The 25,879-nt window shown below is 44.8% G+C and overlaps 2 protein-coding genes and 1 long non-coding RNA gene across 4 annotated transcripts in view; 1 reads left to right on the top strand and 2 right to left on the bottom strand.

Moving 5' to 3' along the window:
- PRKAR2A (protein kinase cAMP-dependent type II regulatory subunit alpha) overlaps window positions 1-18,476 on the bottom strand; it is a 116,199-nt gene extending 97,723 nt beyond the window's left edge. The window contains exon 1 of the mRNA XM_047694447.1: window positions 17,972-18,476. Coding sequence (XP_047550403.1) covers window positions 17,972-18,224 — 253 coding nt within the window. The 5' untranslated portion in view covers window positions 18,225-18,476. The remainder of the gene's footprint in view (window positions 1-17,971) is intronic.
- A 107-nt stretch (window positions 18,477-18,583) lies between these two features.
- On the top strand, window positions 18,584-24,698 carry LOC125080604 (uncharacterized). 2 transcript variants are annotated; one of them, XR_007121425.1, is made up of 4 exons: window positions 18,584-18,713; window positions 20,259-20,378; window positions 21,401-21,472; window positions 21,878-24,698. It is a non-coding gene; the product is annotated as an uncharacterized LOC125080604 (long non-coding RNA). The 2 variants fall into 2 exon arrangements; XR_007121424.1 differs by having other exon boundaries at window positions 21,401-21,496.
- Window positions 24,691-25,879, bottom strand: part of SLC25A20 (solute carrier family 25 member 20) — a 29,877-nt gene continuing 28,688 nt past the window's right edge. The window contains exon 9 of the mRNA XM_047694462.1: window positions 24,691-25,539. Within this exon, the coding sequence (XP_047550418.1) occupies window positions 25,477-25,539 (63 nt within the window). The 3' untranslated portion in view covers window positions 24,691-25,476. The remainder of the gene's footprint in view (window positions 25,540-25,879) is intronic.

Raw genomic sequence — 25,879 nt, 5'->3', positions numbered from 1 at the left:
GAGCCACATCATCTAAAATTCTTACAAAAAGACTTAATGAGCAAAATGTTTCCCCTATTACTTTCCTTCAAGCTGCTTTTTATTTGAAGAGAAAGCCTCGATCCCCTTTTTACTAAGGAAGTATTTAATCTTGAAAAAATATCTCATCATTCAACAGAACTGTAAACTAAGGCTATTCTGTGCCAAAGACAATGAAAACAAGCTCCTCAGTCTCCGGAATGGGCAAGTATGCCCAACCTGTCCTTACCTACATATCATGCACTGGTGTTCTCCAATGTATATGGTTCTTCAGATGAGGACATTTCAAAAGCTGCCCATAGGTTACTAACCATGCAGTAGCAAATCTCAGTTTTTTGTGTTAAAACAGTAGATCTTGTATTCTGTGAATAAGCATCCACTAATTTTACTTTTTTCTTTTTTTTTTTTTAAAGATTTTACTTACTTGAGAGAGTGAGAGAGAGAGAAAGAGCAAGCATGAGTAGTGGGAGGGGCAGAGGGAGAAGACGACGCCCCACTGGGCAGGGAGCCTGATGTGGGCCTGGATCCCAAGACCCTGAGATCACGACTCCAGCTGTAATGAAGAGTCGGATGCTTAACAAACTGAGCCACCCAGGGACCCCTAAATTTTTTTAAATAATCATATTTTTGGGGCACCTGGGTGGCTCAGTGGGTTGAGCCTCTGCCTTCGACTCAGGTCATGAGCCCAGGGTCCTGGGCTCTCTGCTCGGCGGGGAGCCTGCTCCCCCCACCCACCTGTTGCTCTGCCTACTTGTGATCTCTCTTTCCAATAAATAAATAAAATCTTTAAATAATAATAATAATAAATTAATTAATCATATTTTCTTAGGGCCTCTAAAAGAAAGCTCACCTTTTGTATTTGGAAAATTGTTTCTCCTACACAACTCATTCTCAGAGCCATTTTCGAAAAGGGCAAAAGGGTTCTCAGTTTTACTGTGAAAGCTTGGAAGAAGGAAGAAGGCCGCATATCTTTCAGTTGCACAGGTGAAGAGCTGGGCCCTGAGGAGCAGTAACCCCAAATTCTCACACCGAGGAAGCTGATGAGTGTCCATTCCCACCAGGGCATACAGGCCCCAGTAGTCTCACCAGAGGAACAGATGTGTTCATCACGATGTGATAAAGACAGGACTTAAATGCAGTCAGTCTCAAAGAGGAGAACTAGGCAGAAGAGGACCAGTGTGTGAGTCACAGTAGTGTGTAACTCACTTTTCTAATTGGAGATTGTCTTGCTCTCTTCTATTTTAAAAACAGTGTGTAAGCAGATCACTGAGGGACATCATTCTTTTTCTAAAATTGAAAATACTTTAATAGTAAGAATCAGAAGGCTGGGGGAAAAAAAATGTAGGCAATCTTCAGCACTCTCAATTAACTATCTGCACTAAAAAAAAAAACAACTAATCCAGGATGTCTGGGTGGCCCAGTCAGTTAAATGGCTGCCTTCGTCTCAAGTCATGATCTCAGGGTCCTCGGATTGAGTCCCACATCAGGTTCCCTGCTCAGTGGGGAGCCTGCTTCTCCCTCTGTCTGCTGCTCTCCCTGCTTATGCTCGCTCACTCTCTCTCTCTCTCTCTGACAAATAAACAAATAAATAAAATCTTTAAAAAATAAATAAAATTTAAAAATTAAAAAAAACTAATCCAAGGATAATTCAATCACTTAATTATTGATTTTGAGTATCTGGCTATTTCTTTTTCTTTCTTTTTTTTTAATTTTAGAGAGAGAGAGAGCACAAGTGGGTGGGACAGAGGAAAGGCAGAGAGAATCTCTCAAGCAGACTCATACTAAGCATGGAGCTAACACCAGCTCAATCTCACGACCCTGAGACCCCAAGATCATGACCCGAGCCAAAACCAAGAGTTGGATGCTTAACCCACTACCCCACGCAGGCGCCCACTGGCTATTTCTAGAAATGTAAAAGTTAGTGATTCCCTCGTTACCATAATTACTTCCTAAATATTTTCATCATAATAGTGACCTTTTATTTTCTTTCATTTTTTCCAACAGATTAAGAAGTTTGTAAAAGCAACAAATGGAAAATTCCAACAAATAAAGTAATCCAGAAATAGCTCATCATCTCTCATCAGATAAAGAAGTTTTGAGACTTGAAAGAGGTTCCAATAAGCTACCTTTTCATTAATTTCTAGATAACAGATTTTGTACGAAGAAGTTGATACTTATTTTAAGATCTTTGTTTATTTGACAGAGAGAGACAGAGATAGTGAGAGAGAACACAAGCGGGGAGAAGAGGGCGAAGCAGGCTCCCCACTGAGCAAGGAACCCGAATGCGGAGCTCAATCCCAGGACCATGGGATCATGACCTGAGCCAAAGGCAGATGCTTAACTGACTGAGCCACCCAGGTACCCGAACTTGATAGTATTTTTTAAAGACTTTATTTATTTATTTGAGAGAGCACACACACGAGTGGGGGAAAAGGGGAGAGGGAGCAGACGAGGGAGATGCAGACTCTCCACTAAGCAGGAAGCCCAATGTGGGACTTGATCCCAGGATCCCGAGATCATGACCCAAACTGAAGGCGGACACACAACCAACTGAAACCACCCAAGCACCCCAAAAAGTTGGTATTTTTTAGAAAAAGAACACTTCCCCAAAAAAGGTCTACATTATAAAAACCTTTTTAAAAATGCATTTGTTGGGACGCCTGGGTGGCTCAGTTGGTTAAGCAGCTGCCTTCGGCTCAGGTCATGATCCCAGCGTCCTGGGATCGAGTCCCACATCGGGCTCCTTGCTTGGCGGGGAGCCTGCTTCTCCCTCTGCCTCTGCCTGCCATTCTGTCCACCTGTGCTCGCTCTCTCTCCCTCTCTCTCTGACAAATAAATTTAAAAAAAAAAAAATCTTTAAAAATGCATTTGTTGGGGCACCTGGGTGGCTCAGTGGGTTGGGCCTCTGCCTTTGGCTTGGGTCATGGTCTCAGGGTCCTGGGATTGAGCCCCGCATTGGGCTCTCTGCTCCGTGGGGAGTCTGTTTCCCCCTCTCTCTCTGCCTGCCTCTCTGCCTACTTGTGATCTCTCTGTGTCAGACAAATAAATAAAATCTTTAAAAAAATAAAATAAAAATGCATTTGTTTCTTTTTTTTTTTAATGCATTTCTTTCTCATGGATCCATGGCATTGAAAATAGCCAACAGACAGATAAGCTAGAAAAATCAATAACCTGTTTCAAAGAGATAATTCTCCCTTAGCTTAAACATTCACCTCTGAGATTCAACTCATAAAAGAGAAGGCCTTGAAGTAAAACCTTAAATTACCCTTTAAATTAAATAACAGGGAAGGCAAATAACACTCCTTTCCCCTCTCTGAATATGAGATGTCCCTACTTTCTCCCCGTTCTAACCCATCCAGTCTTTGGGCCTTGCTGCACTAGCAGCTACCTCTCCTCTGGCTCCTCTTCCTACACAGGAACAAGTTTGGGGTGACTATATCTTAACAAAAGTAAAAACAAAAACCTCCCCTCGCGCCCACCTCTCCTTCAAGCACTGGGTCTTTTCTTCTTCAAAATGTAGTCCCCATGCCCCACCTGCATCACCGGCAGCCACACACACACTCCCAGCCCTGATGACGCCTGAGCCTCTATCCAGTTTAAGTACAGAGAAAGCAGGTGTTTTTTTTTTTTTCCTTCTTGTAATGCAAGGGATTGACTTAAACTTTGATTAAGGCGGCATTCACTTCAAAGAGGCATCTATTTCAAGAGGGCTAATCTTGAATAAACACATTGCGAGGGGTGCCTGGGTGGCTCAGTGGTTTAAGCCTCTGCCTTTAGCTCAGGTCATGATCTCAGAGTGGCTGGGATCAAGCCTGCTTCCCCTCTCTCTCTGCCTGCCTCTCTGCCTGCCTGTGATCTCTATCTCTGTCAAATAAAAAAATAATCTTTAAAAAAACAGACAAACAAAAAACACATTGCTAGCCACTTGATTAGATGAAGAGCCCAGGCTGCCTCCCCTCACTGAGGCTCCTTTGTTTTGGAGATCTTGGTTGATTTTGCTGGGTAGTCCTTTGGGCCACTTGTTTTTTTCTGCTTCCCAGGCTTTAAATTCCCCCTCTTATGTTTTAAATTCACCAATAAAGAGTGAGCCCCCAAACCCTAGGCCCCCATCTTCAACTCTAATAAAAGTAGAACCCCAGGCCTGTGCGTGCTCATGCCCTCTCATTCCCAGGCCTGCATTCACGCACTCTCCTCCCATCCCATACAACATTCTTGCTGTGTGGTTCCATGTGTGCTGTGTAATTTCCAGGTCCTGTAAATACTAAACTTTTATTCTTTTTTTTTTTTTCCTTAAACCTTTCTTTCCTAATGGTAATTGCTGAAGGGTGTCTTGCAATCACAATAAAAAGTGCAAAGGCCTATCTACCCACAACACTGCTTAACACCAGGCTGCGACCAACACACAACATCCTGAGACTCACAGCTGACTGCAACCATGTGAACACCAGCCTTCACCACCGCTGACCTCTCCCGTTGCTTCCAACACCACTGACTGACCAGTGAATTCTGTAGCTCCCATCTCTGTGCTCTCACAGTGTACACCATGGTATCAGTCTCCAAAATCAGCCCCCCATTATACACTCGCTCATTTACTCAACAAGAGTTTTTTAGGTATTCACTATGGGCCAGGTATAAGCTAAGCACTGGAGACAAAGTATAAGACAGAAAGCTTCCCATTCCCAAAGAACTTCCATCCTACTGACAGAGAAATAACAAAAAGCAAATGAGAATTCCAGATCATTACAGAGCTTTGACATAACCACGTGGGGTGCCATTAAACCTCAACAGAGAGATCCACTCTAAGCAGGCAATCCGAAAAAGTCTCTCTGAAGCGGAGTCCTAAAAGAGTGCCACGTGGTCAAAGCCAGGGGGAGAAAGAGTGAGGAAGGGCCAGGCGCAATCAAAAAGTACTGGGGGAGAGAGAGGCTAGTGTAAGAATAAGTTTAACAAGCAAGGAGGGGTAGGGCTAGAGAGAGAAGGTAAAGAGAAAGACAGGGACCAAACCCTGCAGGATTGTACAGACCACAGAAGATAGGTGGATTTCATTTCCCTTTCAGTGAGGGGATTTAAACTGAAAAATGATGCGATCTGATCTCCATTTAAAAAAATCTCTCTCGGGGGGCACCTGGGTGGCTCAATGGGTTAAAGCCGCTGCCTTCAGCTCAGGTCATGATCCCAGGGTCCTGGGATCGAGCCCCACATCGGGCTCTCTGCTCAGCGGGGAGCCTGCTTCCCTTCCTTTCTCTCTGCCTGCCTCTCTGCCTACTTGTGATCTGTCTGTCAAATAAATAAATAAATAAAATCTTTAAAAAAAAAAAATCTCTCTCGGGGGGCACCTGGGTGGCTCAGTGGGTTAAAGCCTCTGCCTTCAGCTCAGGTCATGGTCTTGGGGTCCTGGGATCGAGCCCCGCATAGGGCTCTCTGCTCGGCGGGGAGCCTGCCTCCTCCTCTCTCTGCCTGCCTCTCTGCCTACTTGTGATCTCTGTCAAATAAATAAATAAAATCTTAAAAAAAAAAAAAAAAACTCTCTCGGGGTGCCTAGGTGGCTTAGTCAGTTAAGCGTCTGCCTTTGGCTCAGGTCATGATCCCAGAGCCCTGGAATGAAGCCCCGAATCACGGTCCCTGCTCAGCAGGGAGTCTGCTTCTCCCACTGCCTCTGTCTGCCACTACCCCCGCATGTGCTGGCTCTTTAATAAATAAATAAAATATTTTAAAAATAAAAACAAAAAAAAAATCTCTGGCTACTAGGTGGAAAATGGACTGGAGAGGCAAGCAAGGTGTCTGAGAGAAGGAACTACTGTGGTTGTCCAAGCACAAGAAGAGAGCCAGGGTCTAGACTGGGTATGACACTCAAAGAACAGCAAGAAAAGAAAAAAACACAAAAACTAAACTTTATCAGAATTTAACATGTGTCCTTCAAGAATGTAAAAGGACAACTCACAAAATAGGAAAAAACATTTGCAAATCACATACTGGGTTAGGAACCAGTATCTGAAATATGTAAAAATCTCTTACATCTCAAAAACAAAGACAACCCAATTTAAAAATGGACAAAGGCGGGTGCCTGGGTGGCTCAGTGGGTTGGGCCTCTGCATTTGGCTCAGGTCATGATCTCAGGGTCATGGGACCCAGCCCCACACCGGGCTCTCTGCTCAGCAGGGAGCCTGTTTCCTCCTCTCTCTCTCTCTCTCTCTCTCTCTCTCTGCCTGCCTCTCTGCCTACTTGTGATTTCTATCTGTCAAATAAATAAATAAAATCTTTTTTAAAAAATGGACAAAGGACCTGAATAGACATTTCTCCAAATAAGATATACAAATAGACAAGCACATGAAACACTGTTTGTCATTAGGGAAATGCAAATGAAAACCATAATAAGATACACTTCACACCCACCAGAATGGCAATAATCAAAAAGACAAAGGTGGGCAATGACATGGAGAAAATGAAATCCAAGTACACTGGCAAGAAGGTAAAATGGTTCAGCCACCATGGAAAAACATTTGGCACCTCCTCAAAAAGCTAAGCTGAGAACTGCCATATGACCTCACAATGCTACTCAAAGAACTGAAAACAGGTACTCACACAAGTAAATGCACAGGTATACAAGACCAGCACTCTTTTTTTTTTTTTAAGATTTTATTTATTTGTCAGAGAGAGAGAGAGAGAGAGAGAGCACAGGCAGACAGAATGGCAGGCAGAGGCAGAGGGAGAAGCAGGCTCCCCGCCGAGCAAGGAGCCCGATGTGCAACTCGATCCCAGGACGCTGGGATCATGACCTGAGCCGAAGGCAGCTGCTCAACCAACTGAGCCACCCAGGCATCCCAAGACCAGCACTCTTCATAACAGCCAAAAGGTAGAAAATGCCCAGTGCCTATCAACTGATTAATGGATAAACAAATCACAGTATATCTCAGGGTCCTGGGATCAAGCCCTGCATCAGGCTCTCTGCTCGGCAGGGAGTCAGTTTCCACCTCTCTGCCTACTTGTAATCTCTCTCTGTCAAATAAATAAATAAAATCTTTAAAATAATAGATAATTTGATGAATGAACAGAATGCAAATTATTCATATAATCGAATAGCATTTGGCCATAAAGGGGAATGAAGCACTGAGAGATGCTGTGATATTGATAATCCTTGAAAACATCACGTTAAGTAAAAGAAGCCAGGAGCAGAAGAACACATATAATTCCACATACATGAAGTGTGCGGAATAAAAATCCATACAGACAGAAGATAGATTGCTGGTTGCCAGGGGGAGAGGGAGAGATGAGCAGTGACCATAATGGGTATAGGGGTTCTTTTGGTGTATCGTAAATGGTCTGGAATTATACAGCGGTGATGGTTGCACAACTTTGTGAATGTACTAAAAACCACTGAATTGTATTCTTTAAAAAGGTGAATTTTATGTATCTCAATTACAAAAAGAAAAAGAGAAAGCAAAACAGAATCATCAAACATATGGAATCAAAGCTAGTACAGCGGAGGTAAATAATTGAAGGTAATAACTGCAGTATTTCATAGAGCTTGCAAAAAGATGAACGTAAGGAGTGAGGGGAGGAAAAAAAAAGTCAGAGACTACTCTCATCCCCATCCTAACTTAAGTCTTCAATCTTGGCACTTATCCACACTTTTTAAAACCAGAATGTCAGAGGTCCCCAGGATCATGTCACAGCCCTATTCTCTTCGACCTGGATAGCCTCATCCACTTCCATACCACACTGATAGCTTCCCACACCTCTCTTCCAGTCTTTTTTTTTTTTAAGATTTTATTTATTTATTTGACAGACAGAGATCACAAGTAGGCAGAGAGGCAGGCAGAGAGAGAGGAAGGGAAGCAGGCTCCCTGCTGAGCAGAGAGCCCGACACGGGGCTCGATCCCAGGACCCTGAGATCATGACCCAAGCCGAAGGCAGAGGCTTAACCCACTGAGCCACCCAGGTGCCCCCCAGTCTTGACATGCTTCCTGGTTCCAGGCCTGTCGTTACTATGGCTATTTCCACCTGGCCACCCTGCAAACCTATCAAATTCATGCAACCGATCCAACTCTGTCTTCCCCTTAATTAAGAAAAAAAGTGTGTGGAGGGGTAAACACCTGGGTGGCTCAGTCAGTTAAGCGTCTGCCTTCAGCTCAGGTCATGATCCCAGGTCCTGGGATCCAATCCTGTATGGGGGTGGGGGGGGGGGGGGTCCTTGCTCAGCAGGGAGCCTGCTTCTCTGCCTTTGCCACTTCCCCTGCTTGAGCGCTTTCTCTGACAAATAAATAAAATCTAAAAAAAAAAAAAAAAAAAGGAAAGAAAAAAGTGGGGGGAAGGGGAAAAAGGGGAAGGGAAGGAAGAGAGGGAGGGGAGAGAGAAAGATTAATCCTAACATTTCTGAGTGGGATATTGTGATATAATAAGAAATATATGTTTGATCTCTGGCCCTGGTTCCTGGCACAGAGCTCCTAAAACCCTTGGAATTTCCTGAGTGGCTGAGAGGAGTGTCTTGTTATTCCTAATAAGCCCCTATCAACCATAACCGAAGTTGAAGCTAATAAGGAGGATGGGGGCTGGTTACCAGAGAAACCAACCAGGTGATTGGAACTTTCTGCCCCTTGACCTCCAGGGAGGGGAGAAGAGCTGGGAATTGAGCTCATCACCAATAACCAATGATTTAATCAATTGTGCCTACATAATAGAACTTCCAGAAAAACTCTAAAATAAATGGGTTCAGAGCTTCCAAGCTGAACACACTGAGATGCTGGGAGGGTCCTATGCTCAGAGGGGCACAGGCCCCTTCCCATATACCCTGCCATAGGCATCTCTTCCATTTGGTTGTTCCTGACTTGTATCCTTTATGGTAAAAATGGTTTAACAGTAAATGAAGTACTTTCCTAAGCTGTGTGAGCCATTCTAGCAAATTATCAAAGTCCAGGAGGGGGTTGTGGAAGCCCCCAATTTACAGATGGTCAGCTAGAAGTACAGGACGCTGGGACTTGTGATTAGCCTCTGAAGTAGGGTCCCATCTTGCGGGACTGAGCCCTTAACCTGTGCGATCTGCATTAACTCCAGGTCGTGTCAGAGTGCTGTGAATAGAGAAACAACAGCTTTCCTCTACCTAGTATCTTTAGTAACAGCATCATCCCTGTAGTATGCCAAGAATAATGCTAGGTTCACCCCAGATGGAATGTGAGGAGTAAACCCTGACTTTCCTCTCTCCCTCTCCTTCCAAAAGCAAGGAGTCAATAATCCTTATCAACTAATCAAAATACATATCTCAAGTATACAACCCGACCTTGAATGTGACCAGAGATAAGATAAAGGTTCAACCTTCCTAAAATGAATAAATTGAAATTAAAACATTGAGAAAAAAATTTCCAAAAATTAGTACTTTTTAAAGAATTTTAATACCTTGTGTTATCAAATGTACCGCAAACTTTGTATTCACACATGTTGCTGGTGACTGCGTGTGGTGATCAGCACAATCCTTCTAAAAAGCATATGACCATATAGTACTTAATAAATAACAAACAAAAGTACATTTTCACCTAATAGTTCTATTTGTAGCAATATATTCTAGGAGATCAAGCCAAAAATGTTAAAAAGGCTTGTATACTCTTTGAGGAAGACATGGTCACAGCAGCAGTGGAGCCTGGGGTACTGGCTCTCCCTGAGGAACAATCCCGTCAGGAAGCTGAACTGCATCCATGGCTCTTAAATATAACGGAATGTCACCCCTGAACCAGAGGTGGCGATTCACCAAACTAGAATTACCGTAACCAGCCACAACATAAAATCTGTGAAGAAGGTGTATGCTAACACGATGAGAGGAGCAAAGGAAGAGAATCTCAAAATGGAAGGACCAGTTCAGGTGCCTAACGAGACTTGAGAATCACTACTTAGAAAACTCCCTGGGGCACCTGGGTGGCTCAGCTGGTTAAGCATCCAGGTCTGGATCTAGGCTCAGGTCATGATCTCAGGATTGTGAGATCAAGCCCCATGTTGGGTTCCACATGGGGCATACAGTCTACTTAAGATTCTGTCTGCCCTACCCCCCTCTAAAAACATCAAAACAAACAAACTCCTTGTGGTGAAGGTAGTAAGACTTGGGATCTTTCTTAGATGAGGACCCATATGCAACTTACAGGCTCACAGAGTCCTGAGATTGTTAAAGAGATTCCCTCCATCAGCAGAGCCAGGAATCAAGGTTGAAGTCACCCCTGCAGATACTTAAATTAACTACCTTCATAAATTATCAACTGTTGGGGTGCCTGGGTGGCTCAGTTGGCTAAATGTATGCCTTCAGTTCAAGTCATGATGCCAGGGTCTTGGGTCATGCTCCCTGCTCGGTGGGGAGCCTTTTCCCTTTCCCTCTGCAGCTCCCTGTGCTTGTGCTCTCTCACTCACTCTCTCCCTCTCTATCTCAAATAAATAAAATCTTAAGAAAAAATTGGGGGCGCCTGGGTGGCTCAGTGGGTTAGGCCTCTGCCTTCAGCTCAGGTCATGATCCCAGGGTCCTGGGATCGAGCCCCGCATCGGGCTCTCTGCTCTGCAGGGAGCCTGCTTCCTCCTCTCTCTCTCTCTGCTTGCCTCTCTGCCTACTTGTGATTTCTCTCTGTCAAAAAAATAAATAAAATCTTTAAAAAAAAAAAAAAGAAAAAAGAAATTATCAATTGTTTAAAAAAAACCCTATACATAAAATAAGTTCATATAAGCAAACAACTGCAGGCAACCTAAAAGGAGAATAATTAAGTAGAGTATAATATATTCACTTGATTTACAAACTGCAGCAAAAAATCATTATGACAACAAAATACATCCAACCACATATCAAAAGGATTATACCTTACACCATGACCGAATGGGATTTATCCCAAGAATGCAAGGGTAACTCAACACACAAAATCAATCAGTGTAATACACCACATTTAAAAAATGAAGGGAGGGGCGCCTGGGTGGCTCAGTGGGTTAAGCCTCTGCCTTCGGCTCGGATCATGATCTCAGGGTCCTGGGATCGAGCCCCACATGGGGCTCTCTGCTCAGTGGGGAGCCTGCTTCCTCCTCTCTCTCTCTCTGCCTGTCTCTCTGCCTACTTGTGATCTCTCTCTGTGTCAAATAAATAAAAATAATTTTTTTAAATTAAAAAATAAAAAAATAAAAAATGAAGGGGAAAAGCCACATGGTCATTTCAATTGATGTACAAAAAAGCATTTGACAAAACTCAACAACCTTTCATGATAAAATCACTCAACAACTAGGAATTAATGGGAATTTCCTCAGGGCACCTGGGTGGTTGGTGGTTCAGTTGGTTAAGCTTCTGCCTTTGGCTCGGGTCATAAGATCAATATTTTATTTATTTGAGACAGAGAGAGAGAGAGAGAGCATGCCCATGAGCAGGGTGGGGAGAAGCAGAGGGAGAGGAAGAAGCAGACTCCCCGCTGAGCAGGGAGCCTGATGGGCGGCTGGATCCCAAGACTCCAGGATCATGACCTGAGCCAAAGGCAGACGCTTAACCAACTGAGCCACCCAGGTGCCACAAGGATGCCCACTTTAGTCAACTCTATTCAGGATAGTACTGGAAGTCCTAGCCACAGCAATCAGGCAAGAAAAATAAATAAAAAGGCAATCAGATTGAAAAGGAACAAATAAAACTATTCACAGATTATTACATGATCTTATATTCAGAAAACCCTAAAGAATCCACAGGTTGCAGGGTATAAGATCAACACACAAAACTCAGTTGTAGTTGTATACATTCACAATCAACACTCTGATGACAAAATTTAAGAAAACAGGTTTTTTTACAGAAATGGAAAAACTGATCACGAAATTCATATTGATTCTTGATCTTGGGGTCGTGAGTTCAAGTCCCATGCTGGGCATAGAGCTTATTTAAGAAAAAAGAAAAGAAAGAAAGCAAAGTGGTTGTATTGTGAATGTATTAATGCCACCGAATTGTATACTTAAAATAGTTAAAATGGGGGACATCATTTGTGGAGCATACAACTCTTGATCTCAAGGTTGTAAAGTTCGAGCCCTCACTGGGTATAGGGATTACTTAAAAATAAAATCTTTAAAAAAAAAAAAAAAGTTAAAATGGGGCACCTGGGTGGCTCAGTGGATTAAAGCCTCTGCCTTGGGCTCAGGACGTGATCTCAGGGTCCTGGGATCGAGCCCCAAGTCAGGCTCTCTGCTCAGCAGGGAGCCTGCTTCCTCCTTTCTCTCTGCCTGCCTCTCTGCCTACTTGTAATCTCTGTCAAATAAATAAAATTTTTAAAAAGTTAAAATGGTTAATTTTACATTATGTATATTTTACTACAATTTAAAAAGGAGGGGTGGAAGAAGGGTGATTTTAGTGATGGTGTGGAGGAGATATGAGTGGGAGGCCTACAGATGCTTACCATTAAAGCCAATCCTAAGACAGGAACAGGGGGGAAGGACAAGATGAGAGAGCCCAGAGAATACAATGAGTAAGTGAGAGACACAGAGAAAGACTGATTCCTAGATTTATTGCTTTAAAACTTAGAGGAAACACAGTGTGACAAGTATGCTAACAACATCAATTTTTGGCATATGAGTTTGAGAGATGAATAAGAGATGACCAGCTGGCAAAATGAGCATAAACACATATCTGTATCAGCAAAGAAAGTTGTGAAGCTATAGTTTTGATTTTGAAGGTCCAGGTTCAAGGCAGTAAAAAAGCTCAGGAAGAGAGCTGCTCACTGAAGAAAAGGTAACAAACTAAATTCTGGAGATCGTGAAATATCATTTAAAGGGCAGAGACAAGGCCAAGTATTGGATGGAAATCCAGGGAAATGAAGACACAAATGTCAAGAGGGAGGGTGGTTCAACAGTGTCAAAATTCTGCTGAGAGAGCCACTAGTTGAACTGCAGGACCATTATTATTAAACAATTCCAAAAAAGTTCTGCTAATGCTGTTTGGACCAACTCCTATGTTATGTGGTATACACTGTGGAGTACAAAATGCTGGGGAAAATTCCTAAGGAATTCACTAAAAAAAATTCTAGAACTAATAAACAAGTTCAGCAAGGCTGTAAGATACAAGATCAATATTTTAAAAAATTAACTATTTCTATATACTTGCAATGAGCCATCTAAAAATGAAAGTTAGAAAACAATTCCATTTACAATAACACCAAAAGGAATTAATTACTTAGGAATTAATTTAAGAAAAGATGTGTAAAACCTATATCTGAAAACTACAAAACATTATTATTCTTTAATTCATAAGATCTTTAGAAGAACTAAACAAATGGAAAAACATCCGATATGCATAGCTCAGATGACTTAATTTTAAAATGGTTATTCTCCAAATTAATCTACAAATTTAAGGCAATCTCTATCAAAATCCCAGTTGCCCTCCTTGTAGATGTTGACAAACTAATCCTAAAATTCACATGGAAATTCAAAGAACCCCAAAAGTCAAAACAATTTTGAAAAAGAACAAAGTTGAAGAACTCACACTTACTGATTTCAAAATTACTACAAACCTATAGTAATCAAGACAGTAGTAGTGGCACACAGATACGTAGATTGAGAGGGCTTTTTTTGTTTTGTGTTTTGTTTTGTTTTTAAGTAGGCTCCATACCCAGCATGGAGCCCAACGGAAAGCTTGAACTCACAACCCCGAGATCAAGACCTGAGCTGAAATCAAGAGTCAGGCGCTTAACCAACTGAGCCACCCAGGTGCCCCTAGAATCCTTAACGTAAAGGGTTAGAATGTAAAATGGTGCAGCCACTTTTGGAAAACAATCTGGCAGTTCCTCAAAAAGTTAAACGTAGAGTTACCACATGGTCAAACAATTCTACTCCTACATATATATACCAAAGAGAAACGAAAACATACATCCACATGAATGTACACATGAATATTCACAGCAACATTATTCATAATAGCTAAAAAGTGAAAACAACCTAAATGTCTATCAACTGATGACTAAATAAACAAATGTGGTATATCCATACAATGGAATAGTATTCAGCAACAAAAAAGAGTAACAGATTAATATGAACTTTGAAAATATGATGCTAAGCAAAAGCCAGGAGCCAAAGACCATATACTGTATGACTCCATTTATATGAAATGTCCACGACAGGCAAATCTATAGACAGAAAGCACATTAGAGGGGAATGCAAATATTGGCATTGATGGCTAGGGTATTAGGTTGTTTTGGGGGTGATGAAAATTGATTGTTCTAAAACTGATTGTGATGATGGTTGCTCATATCTGTGAATATAATAAAACCACTGGGGGGGGGAACCACTGAATTATACACTTTAAATGGGCGAATTATATAGTACATGAATTATATGCAATATATATACACACACACACATATGTATATATATGTGTATATATGTGTGTGTGTGTATATATATATTTATATATATATACACATATATACACATATATACACATATGTATACACATATGTGTATATATATGTGTGTGTGTGTATGTGTATGTATATATATATATATATATATATATATATATATGCTGGAAGACCCACAGATATAAATGTTTTACGGTAAGTACAGAAGTAAATCAAGTCTGGATGCCAATTTATTGTTCTTGTGAGGATAGTTACAGTAACTTATTAATACATCTGAAGTCTTCAGGTTTTCCCAAAAGTTAAATACTCATTATAATACTTTGTACTTGGTGTGCTGTTTGACATTACTGTTATTAAAACAAACCAATAACAGGTAATAACTTCTTTGAGTGTTTCAAACAGCAGTTTTATAAACTGAATAGGTAAAAAAATAAAAATTAAAATTTAAAAAATAAACTGAATTGGTGGTTAGCCATACTAAACAAAATCTCTCTTGCTACATACAGATCCAGCTCTATATATCCTAGTTCTTATTTTTGGTATTGTGGGCTTATTACCCTAATGTTCCTAATCACTGGATATGTAATGTATTTATCTTTTTAAAAATTGTGATGAAATATACATAAAACTTACCATTTTTTAAGATTTTATTTATTTCTTTGAGAGAGAGAGTGAGAGAGGGAAAGAGAAGTGCAAGGGTCAGAGGGAGAAGCAGACTCCCCACTGAACAGGGAGCCCAATGTAAGACTCGATCCCAGGACTCTGGGATCACGACCAGAGCTGAATGCATTCACTTAACCAACTGAGCCACCCAGGCGCCCCAAAACTTATCATTTTAACCATTTAAGTGTACAACTCATGGCATTAAGTACATCCACAGTGTTGTGCAACCATCACCCTTATCCAATTGCAGAACTTTATCATCCCAAACAGAAACTCTATACCCATTAAACAATAACACCCTATTACCAGCTCCAGCTAACCTTTATCCTACTTTTGGTCTCTATGAAATTTACCCATTCTAGGTACCTCAGATAAGCAGAATTATATAATATTTGTCTTTTGGTGTCTGGCATACTGGATTAGCATAATGTGTTCATGGTTCACCCAAGTTGCAGCATGTATTAGAATTTCATTCCTTGGGGCGCCTGGGTAGCTCAGTGGGTTAAAGCCTCTGCCTTTGGCTCGGGTCATGATCTCAGGGTCCTGGGATCGAGCCCCACATCGGGCTCTCTACTCTGCGAGGAGCCTGCTTCCCTCTCTCTCTGCCTGCCTCTCTGCCTACTTGTGATCTCTGTCAAATAAATAAATAAAATCTTTAAAAAAAAAAAGAATTTCATTCCTTTTAAAGGATGAATAGTATTTCATAGTACATATACATACGACAATTTATTTATGCATTCATCTGCTGATGGGACATGGGTTGTTTCTACCTTTTGGCTACTGTGAATAATGCCGCAATGAACACTGGCATGTAACTGTACATTTGGCTCCCCAGTTTCAATTCTTTGGCATATATACATAGCAGTGAAATTGCTCAATCATATGGTAATTCTTTAATTTTTTGAGGACCTGCCAAACCATTTTTCCACCGCATATAGACCATTTTACACTCCCAACAGCAATGAACAGGGGCTCCCAATTCTCTACCTTCTCACCAACACTTGCAATTTTTTTTTTTCATAACAGCCATCCTCATGGGTGTGAAGTGGTATCTCATTGTGTGCAATGTATTTTTAGTCTATTATCTGTAAACAGAAGTTCACCTAGTATTGATTTCTATAATTATATGTAGCACAGCCACGTTAGAGATACAAACAACAAATATTTACACGCCAATAAAATAAAGCACAGAATTACAAAGATTTAAATCAACTGAATTTTGAAAAAGATATCAAAGATGACAATGAATACAGACATAACACAAAACCTATATATGCCATTTTACTCATCTGGGACTAATGTCTAAAAGACTAATATGTGTACATAAAAATTCCACAAAGCAACTTACAGCTTTGTGATTTATAGATACGACAGTGAAACAAATGAGGAGTCACTCCTGAAGTAAAACTTTTAGAGATACATTTATCCCTGAGAGATCATTGTCACTGTCCCCATTTTAAAGATAAGTGAATCTGAAATCAAATAGGTTTAACCACTTGTCTTAGACCACAAAGCAAGTCTTTGGAAGAGATCTGGAAAATAACAATTTGACTTCTAAGCTTAAGGCAAAAATCTCATAATTTAATGTGCAAAATATCAAAGAAAAACTGAGAACCATTTCAACTCTTAACGGTAAATAAACTATGGGAAGTTGTCCACAACACTGAAGCTTACAATCTCCAAAAGCAAGGACAGATAAACTCCCAGCTAACGGACCTGAATGTGGATTCTACTCAAAACTACATTTCCCGCCCCCCCACACCATGCTCTAAGAACACTGAGTCTCTAACTTTGTCTCTGTTTTCATTGTTTTGTTAAATTTTGGCGGTTCAAGCCTAGGATCATTCTATTGTTAAACTGACAAAGCCTATGTTGAAGCAAACAAAGAAAATGGAATTGTTCTTTGACAACCTTGCCTAAATCAGATATAGAAAGTGTTACTTGTCTTTTTTTCCTGCACCCTACATGCTAAACAAGATAGTTACTGTTTACCCTCACCGAATTTGATCCAATCGTTTTAGCGAAATTGAAATATATATTACGTATATTTTAAGAAATATTTTAAATTTCAAGAAATACTAAGAATATTTTAAGAAATACATGCCCAGTTATGCAGAGGTGAAATGACCTGACTGGGATTTGCTTTAAAATACTTCAGCGTGAAACGAGATGGGACCGGGGAGGGAGACGAACTGAACCGTAACAGACTCTTAATCTCAGGAAACAAACTGAGGGGTGCTGGGGGGTCAGGGGAGGAGGGATAGGGTAGCTGGGTGATGGGACATTAGGGAGGGTATGTGCTATGGTGAGTGCTTGGAATTGTCTAAGACTGATGAATCACAGACCTTCACCCCTGAAACAAATAATACATTGTATGTGAATAAAAAAAAAAAAAAAACCCTTAAGCAAAGCAAAGGAAAAAAAGTAGAGATGAAACATTTGTGACATATTTAAACTGTTGAATGTGGATGGTGACATATAGTTCATTTCACCTTTTCTCTCTCTACTTTTGTCTATGCGTAAAGTTTTCACCATAACTTTTCAAACTGAGTGATTTCCAAACGAAGTTAACGTCCTGGTTATCGAAGACAAGTCGGCGGATACGAACGTCCTAGTCTTCGGAACCATCCCGGCGAAGGGTCCCCCCGCAGAGGCGAGGCCGCAGTGGGCTCCGCGCCACCACGCGGGCCGAAGGCGCACGTTTTCTCCCAGGCTGAATCTGACAACTCCCTCGGTGCGCTCCCGGGCTCGGAGGACCGCCCAGCTCCGCTGGGAAGTGGCGCACGCGGGACTCACGCCCGCGGCTCGGGGAAGCCCGACAAACTCCGCTCGCGCGCTCCAAGCTCCCGGCCCAGTGTGGTCGGCCCCCGCAGCCCCTCGAGACCGCGGCTGGAGACCCCAGCACCGCCCCCTCCGCCCCCCCACCACGAACGCCGGCCCAACCCGCCGCCTACCATCCAAGTCCTCGTCGTCCTCCGACTCGGTGTCCGCCTTCGCGTCGGCGACCAGGCCAGCGCCGGGCTCCAGACCCTGGGAGCCGGAAGGAGGGGCGGCGGGCGGGCTGGCGGGCTGCGAGCGGGCCTCGCGCAGGCGGGTGAAGTAGTCCACCGCGAAGTCGACCAGGTCCGGCGGCTGCTGCCGCAGCACCTCCACGGTGTAGCCCTGCAGCAGCTCCGTGAGCCCCGGCGGGATCTGGATGTGGCTCATGCCGGCGGCGGCCGCGAGAACAGGCGGGTCCGGGCCGCCGGCGGCCACTGCCTCCGCGCTCCCTCACGCCGGCCTTTTCGCCCGGCGCCCGCGAGGTCTCCTCCCGCGCGACCCGGCTCTGGCCCTCCTCGCGCCGCGCCGCCCTTCGGCCCGTGTGCGTCTCCGGGCCGCACGACCCTAAGCTACTACGGCCGGCCTGGTGCCGCCGCCGCTGTCACTGGACAGCCGCCGCCGCCGCCGCCGCCGCGGGGACCGACGAGCGGGCAGGCGGGACGGGCGGGGCAGGAGCCCGGGTTGTGACGCACGCGACCGCGGGCGTGCGCGCCCTCGCCGACCGCCGGCCCCCAGTGCGCGTGCGCCGCTGGGCCGCCCGCAGGTCCTGTGCAGTCTCGGGTCGAGTCCCGGGAATGAGTGGTCTACTGGCTTAAGAGAGACTTCGGTGCTTCCCACCTAGCCGGGAAGACCTTTCACATATTGTTTCAACATCCGGTAAGAGCCTCCTCTTTGCCAGCACTTGGTAGGCTCCAGTAGAGCCTAGTAGAGCCAGATAGCCAGACGACGCCTGGCACACGTTACAACTTCAGTGTGGTTCCGGCTGTCGTGGAGAGCAAGAGGGCGCGCTTTAGGGGGTGACATTCAGGCTGACTCCGAGACCTGGACAGGATCCCACGACAGGAAAATCTTGAGGAAAGCCATCTGAACATACAGGGCAGCAAGAGCAAAGGGCTGGTAACAAGTCAGGACCACCCTGGTCCCAGGGTGGAATGGTGGCACGACGGTAGGACCTTCAGAAATCTGGCAGGGTTCTGTGATATGTCAAACAGGAAAGGCGTGATAGATGGTAGGAGTTTCAGTGATACAGTAATTTGAGAGCCACATGAGAGAAATAAACCTGTTAGAGTATGTATGCTGAGCACGGAGTAAGGTGCAGAGCAGGAATCACCTTTGTGTCTCTTCTCCTCTTAAGCACTCCCACCAGGATTCTGCAGGCCTTTTCTCTTCCCACACTCCACCCTGGCCCCACACTGTTTCATGGTGTTGAGTAGACCATAAGGCACTGTTATCCTTTGCCCCTAGGGAGGGGGCATAGGTGAACTGGAGAGGCTAGGCTATTTCCCAAGTTGCCCCCTTCACCCACACCAGATCGAAGGGAATAGAAAAAGGTGCTTGTTCTGGGTCACAGTGCTGACGAAAGGCCCAGTGGGCATAGGACAGAATCCTGCCTCTCTTTGCTGGGCCCAGACAGAAAGTAATGAGCTATAGGCTTGGGAACCTCCAAGGCATTTGGGATGGTTAAGCTCCACCAGGTAATTATCCAGTATTAATTAAAATCAGCACTAAGACCTCTCATATTGGCTTGGCACGTACCTAGGAGTTCAGTGCTGCTAGGAACTCAGCTTCTGGAAACAGGAGCAACAGATCCCCGCTGGTACAGAAGCCATCCACCTTCTAGGCTAGGCAAGCCTGTGATTCCAAACAGCTCTGTCTCCCTGGACAAGTTCCTTGACTCCAGGGGGGAAGTCTTGCACAATTTACTTTGTGAGAGCAGGGATAGTGTCCAATTTGTTTCCTGTGTGTGTGTGTGTGTGTGTGTGTGTGTGTGTTTTATTTATTTGACAGAGATCACAAGTAGGCAGAGAGGCAGGCAGAGAGAGAGCAGGGAAAGCAGGCTCCCTGCTGAGCAGAGAGCCCCATGCGGGGCTTGATCCCAGAACTCTGGGATCATGACCTGAGTCAAAGGCAGAGGCTTTAACCCACTGAGCCACCCAGGCGCCCCTCCAATTTGTTTCCTGCTCATTCCTTACCACACACTGTTGGAGAAGGTTTACTGAATGAATGAATGAATGAATGAATGAATTCTTCCACACAGCAAGTGAAGTCAGTGAAACTGCTCTCCTGACCCGTCTCAGAACTAGGAACTAGGACCCTTTTCTTTAAAGTGCGCTTTCTGATATCAGCCTATGAACACTTCATTAAGGATGGGTAGTAAGAAGCTAATGGGACAGGACTCATCAACTCTTCTCTGCTCTTTAGACCAAGTCTTCCAAGTATTCCAGGAATCAGCCCATACCCAGAAGACCTGTGTGTCACTCCCACTGCACCACCACACCTGGGGATCTGCCTGCTTCAAACAATCCTACAACCAACCCTTTGGTAAGGCAAATTCACAACTCCACTCCCCTACTTGCTCATTCTTCAGGTTTTATATGTTTTTTTTTTAAAGATTTATTTATTTATTTATTTGACAGACAGAGATCACAAGTAGGCAGAGAGGCAGGCAGAGAGAGAGGAAGGGAAGCAGGCTCCCTGCTGAGCAGAGAGCCCGATTTGGGGCTCAATCCCAGGACTCTGGGATCATGACCTGAGCCGAAGGCAGAGGCTTTAACCCACTGAGCCACCCAAGTGCCCCCAGGTGCCCCCAGGTTTTATATGTTTTAAAGGGGGACAGGTACCTGTATAGTTAGGACTCTCACCTCAATTACAAAATAAGATAGAGGAAGGCTACTCTGATGACAGAGCTGGGTGTAGGCAGGTTCTCCAGGTCACTTCAAGGAAACTCCCATCAGCCTCTGCCAGGAGTAGGCTGGTTTGCTATCAGTTGGCCCAAAGCTTGGCCAGCCAGCCAGCCAGCAAACACAGCGTTCAAAGGGCATCTTTGGACCTGGAGGGAATGAGGGCCACAGAAAGCAGGAACCCCATAGCTGTTCCTTATCTCACAAACCAGCCTGAGAGTAAGGATGGACAGCCAGCCTCCAGGCCCTACCTGGCTCCCCTCCCTAGCACCTGGTCCAAGAGCAGGGATGCATCTTTGGGAAGCCCTTCTTTTTTTTTTTTTTTTTTTTTTTTAAGATTTATTTATTTATTTATTTATTTGACAGAGAGAGATCACAAGCAGACAGAGAGGCAGGCAGAGAGAGAGAGGGAAGCAGGCTCCCTGCTGAGCAGAGAGCCCGATGCGGGACTCGATCCCAGGACCCCGAGATCATGACCTGAGCCGAAGGTAGCGGCCCAACCCACTGAGCCACCCAGGCGCCCCTTTGGGAAGCCCTTCTGTTGTAAGTGGAGTCCCAAAGGCCTTCATGAATCCTCATTTGAGAGGGTCAAAGAAGAGTGCCTTAGAGCAAGAGAGAATACCAGGGCCCTGAATCCTACATCTTCTACCCTCACCCTCCTAGGAGTGCCTTCATTCAAGCCTGTCCAGCTACAACACTAGAGGTTACCGTGGCAACCAAACCCACAGACAGCAGGTGACCAGAAAACAGCTGCCAACAGTAAGTGATGGTGGGGGACAAGGCAAAAACAGAGACCCTCAGAAGCAAGAGAAATATAGAGCCTGTGGTAGAGAAGAGGCCTGACAGGTGCTCAGCTCCAAGCACCAGTCCTAGGAGTCACTCCCCAGCAGGAAGTCGGAGCTTGCACAGACTGCCACACCACCAACCACGGGCAGACGCGAACACAATGGGGCTGGTTCTCAGAGATATTTACAACTAGTAATCACAGTAACACAGGTGAGGTGCATGTTTAGCCTGACAGCAGTGGGTCTGGTGAAAATGAACATGGGTAGGGTACCAACTATTGTTTCCAATGAAACAGTGGATTTCATGTACTCTTGATAGGTTTATTATTTGAAAGCATTTTTTTTTTCTTTCTAGGAGGAAGAGAAACACCCAAACTCCCCCAGACTCCTCTGGGAGACTGCTCTTGGCCCAGACCTCCCAGTGTATACACCTTCTGCCCTCTGATACCCTCTGCATACTGGGAGTAGGGGAATGGACTCAGCCCAAGCAGCAACACCTCCCTCTTCTCTGCCCAAAAGGGATCTCTAGGCCATTCCACTCCCCTACCTATCTCCTGGAACCTGTTGGTGATCTGACCACCCCTGCATGCCAGCCCCTCTGGTCCAGTCTTCCCAGCTCATTAGTATCTACCACCATCAGTTTCTCTTTTGCTTCAGAAGTGTTTATGAGCCTCTTGGACAGGAAGGCTTGGTAAAGTGGGCTATGTTTTCTCTGTCATCACCCAAGCTGTCCTTCAGCCTCTATAATGCCTCCCTCATATAAGTGGCCTCATATAAGGCCACTGCCTTTGGTCCAGGAAGTCTCTATTTTAACAGGCATCCATGCCCCAGGGAGGAGTTAATTCCCAGGCCACCTGTTTCTGCACCTGTGAGTCACCCTCTCCCCAGGACACTGTGTCCCAAGAAAGTATCAGTTTCTGCAGCGGACCTTGGGTCAGCCTCGGAGACCCCTCAAGGAAAGAACAGACCCTGGGAAGCAAGGGAAAGGCTGGCTGGAGAGCCACAGGCCTATATGCTCACCAGAGCAGAGAAAACAGAAAAGAGAGCCCTCAGGGAACATCTGGTCCTGGGGCTTTCCCGGTACCTGTTGGGACTCTCTGCTACCTGTGGCCTCACTCACAGGCCAGTGGCCCGGCTTTGACCCTGTAGTACAGACATGCCTCCTGGAGCTTGGGCCAAGCAGTCCCAGGACAGCCTCTGATAGCATCACAACCCTTTCTTCAGGCCTGTGGACACCCAGACATAACTCTGTCATCTGCACTCTATTATCGATCTGCCAGTGATCTTGGCAGATCAGCTTACCGGGTCTGAGCATTGACTTCCACATCCAAAAGTGGGGTAAAAATCCATGCCCACTAAATATCGAGTTACATGGAGATAAAGTAATAAGGATAGGGGCGCCTGGGTGGCTCAGTGGGTTAAAGCCTCTGCCTTCGGCTCAGGTCATGATCCCAGGGTCCTGGGATCGAACCCTGCATTGGGCTCTCTGCTCAGCGCGGAGCCTGCTTCCCCCTCTCTCTCTGCCTGCTTCTCTGCCTGCTTGTGATCTCTGTCTGTCAAATAAATAAAATCTTAAAAAAAAAAAAAAAAAGAATAAACCCATGGGAAGGTTAGAAAGGGCACAGGGGCTTCAGCCTCAAGAGAACTGTAGGGAAAGAACTGTGGGTGGAGATGGTATGACCTTACAACAGAAAATGGCACTACTGTTGCTTCTAATAGGCTTGTTGCAACATTCCACTGGCTGCCCCTCACCTTTGACCCAGTTATACTCTTCTTTGTGCCTGGGTGAGGCTGTTATCACCGACTGGTTGTTTTAACACCTGCTGTCTGGCTTCTAAATGCTGCCTATGACAGAGAAATTGTTGAGGAGGGCCCCAGCCTTTCCCCCACCCTCACCCCCATCACGGACAGCAGAGATATATCAGGAACAGGTGGCATTTCAAAGTGCATCATAAAAAGGAAGTGCCAGCCAAGAGGGACTTACTCACCATCTGCTCTGCTCCCTTCACAAATACGTCTCCTGGGGCTCCCCTATTTGACTTAACACCTATCGAACAACCAAAGGAGTAGAAGAATCTATCACCACTAACATCAAGGAAACGAAACATTCCATTTTAAAATAGAAGCTGTTTCAAAGGGCAAATTAGCCAGACGCAAGGACTGTAAAAGTGATCCTGAGCCATGGGAATGGCTGTCATTTGGCTAGAATGCAAATGCACTCACAGGGGCTTCCAGGCAAAGGCTGGGGTTGCAGGATTAGCTCAAGGACAGGCTGCTGCCAACAGCTTCAAGAAACACTTATGCGGCCTTCTCCAAACCAGAGAGAGATTAAATAAAGACATCCTGCAGCATTAGGGAGCAGGCATAACACTGAATTAATCTTCCTAGGCAGAGGGCACACAATTTTCATCTCTGAACAATGTTATTTGTTGTTTTTGCTTGACCATAATTCCTTTCTGGTCACCCAAGAATATCTTCCCAGGAATAAAGTATCCTTCCTTAAACCCCCAAATCTTTAGCTTCCTGCCAGGCTGGCCACGCCCACTCTCAGATGGGGGTGGGTCCCTGCCCCCTCATCCCCTTATGCAGAGTCATGGCACTAAAGCCAAAGTCCCAGGGTCTCCCTGCAGCTGCGGCAAGGTGGGACGTACCAGCAGAACTGTAACTGTGACTGCCAGGTGGGACAATGCCAGAGAAGCCCAGCTCTGGTAGCCTTGCCAGCCACCAGACAAGGACAAATTAACTTGGCTCCCTTACCACCTCTGGATGTACCTGTGCATCACCAAAAGTCTAATTAGCAAAGCCCGGCTGGTGACATCAGATCACAGTGACCCCCAAACTCCTATGATAAGTCAGGAGTGCTTCTGGCTTTTAGAACAATCAACTCTCTGTTAGCTCAGGGCAGAGAGGTGAAAGAGTAAAAGGAAGGGCTGCAGGCTTGTACTGAGGGCTATGGGAATAGTTAGCAATCAAGCTCCCCCACTTCCCCATCAGGCAGTTGCTGCTAGGGCAGTCGGAAGGCTGGGCTAGCCTAAACTTCCTCTTCTTCCTCCTCCTAAATCCCCTGCCTGGAGCCACCAAGAAGGATACCAGATCCCTGACAACTTCCACCAAAGCCACAGGCTGCCTGCTGAAATGACCCAGAATCAAAATAATTTCACACAATGCAAAAATTAGAAACAATATTTATTGTTTTCTGTTAAAATAGGGCGCTCTCATGAGAAAAGAGTGTGTGAAAAGAGCCTTTCCTACACCCCAGGCTTTGTCACTTATCTCAGCAGGCTAGAACTATTGATTCAAAACCCTCCTGTGTAGGAGGGAAAGCTCTCCATCTACTCCTGGGAAATTAGGCTACTGTAGTTTTAGCTTTGATTACTTGCATGCATTAGAAAGAAAAACTCAACCTGTTAACAGGCTATCCGCCCCTAGGCACCTTTGCTCAGTCCACTTGGACAGAGAGATGTGGCCTTCAAGTCCACATCCCCATGTGTAGGCCAGAATTAAGTGATAACCCTGGAAATCTGGTGGGTGTTCCTGGATAGGGATTGAAGACAACACCAACTCTTGGTCAGCTGGTTGAAAACATGCATAGTGTCTCCAGTGAGAAGCTGAGATTCTCTCCTTCTTGAGTAGTATTTTGGGTGTAGTAGGGCCTGTAGTCCACCAGTAGATAGCTCTCTGACCATAGGTGGTATCTGGTCTAGAAGCTACTTACTCCACCTCTAAATCCTCTTGAGATCCCTTAAACTGACATGAGTAAATTCAAGTTTCAAAATGGCACACCAAGTTATACCAGGTAGAGGATGTCATTAAGGCAATGGTCTCAACAAGTCCATGTACAGAGTTCTGATCCCACCATTCCCCTCCCTTTGCCTTCAGGACTGCCTAGTCCTGCCCACAGCTTTTCCTCTATGATAGCTTCCATCTTCCAGAAGCCTTGAGCAGCCTTCAGCTTCATAAGTTGGGGGTGGCCCAATTAAGGAACTTCATGGCAACTTCAAAGCCAAGGAAACAGGCCTGAGAAGGGGTTAGAAGGAAGAAAAAAGCTAGTAGGAGTTGGGACTATCACAAAGACCCCAGCACCATGCTTGGCTGACCCTGTCAGGACCAGAACCCTTCCGTGACTTTATCAGAACCCCTCCCCAACTTCGTTCCCACCCCAGGTCAGGGAATCAAGCTGTGCTTTCATATTCCTGCGAGGGGAAGAAAATCCATGTCTCACAACTACCCACTTCTGATGACCAAGTCAGGAGATCAAAACCCCTCCCCTCATGGGGCACCTGAGTGGCTCAGATCGTTGAGCATCTGCCTTGGGCTCCAGCTATGATCTCTAAATCCTGGGATCAAGCCTCATGTC

The sequence above is a fragment of the Lutra lutra genome, chromosome 1 (genome assembly GCF_902655055.1).
Source record: "Lutra lutra chromosome 1, mLutLut1.2, whole genome shotgun sequence".
Classification (NCBI taxonomy): Eukaryota; Metazoa; Chordata; class Mammalia; order Carnivora; family Mustelidae; genus Lutra; species Lutra lutra.
Note: the sequence above shows the minus strand (reverse complement) of the source record. Positions and strands in the feature narration are given on the sequence as shown.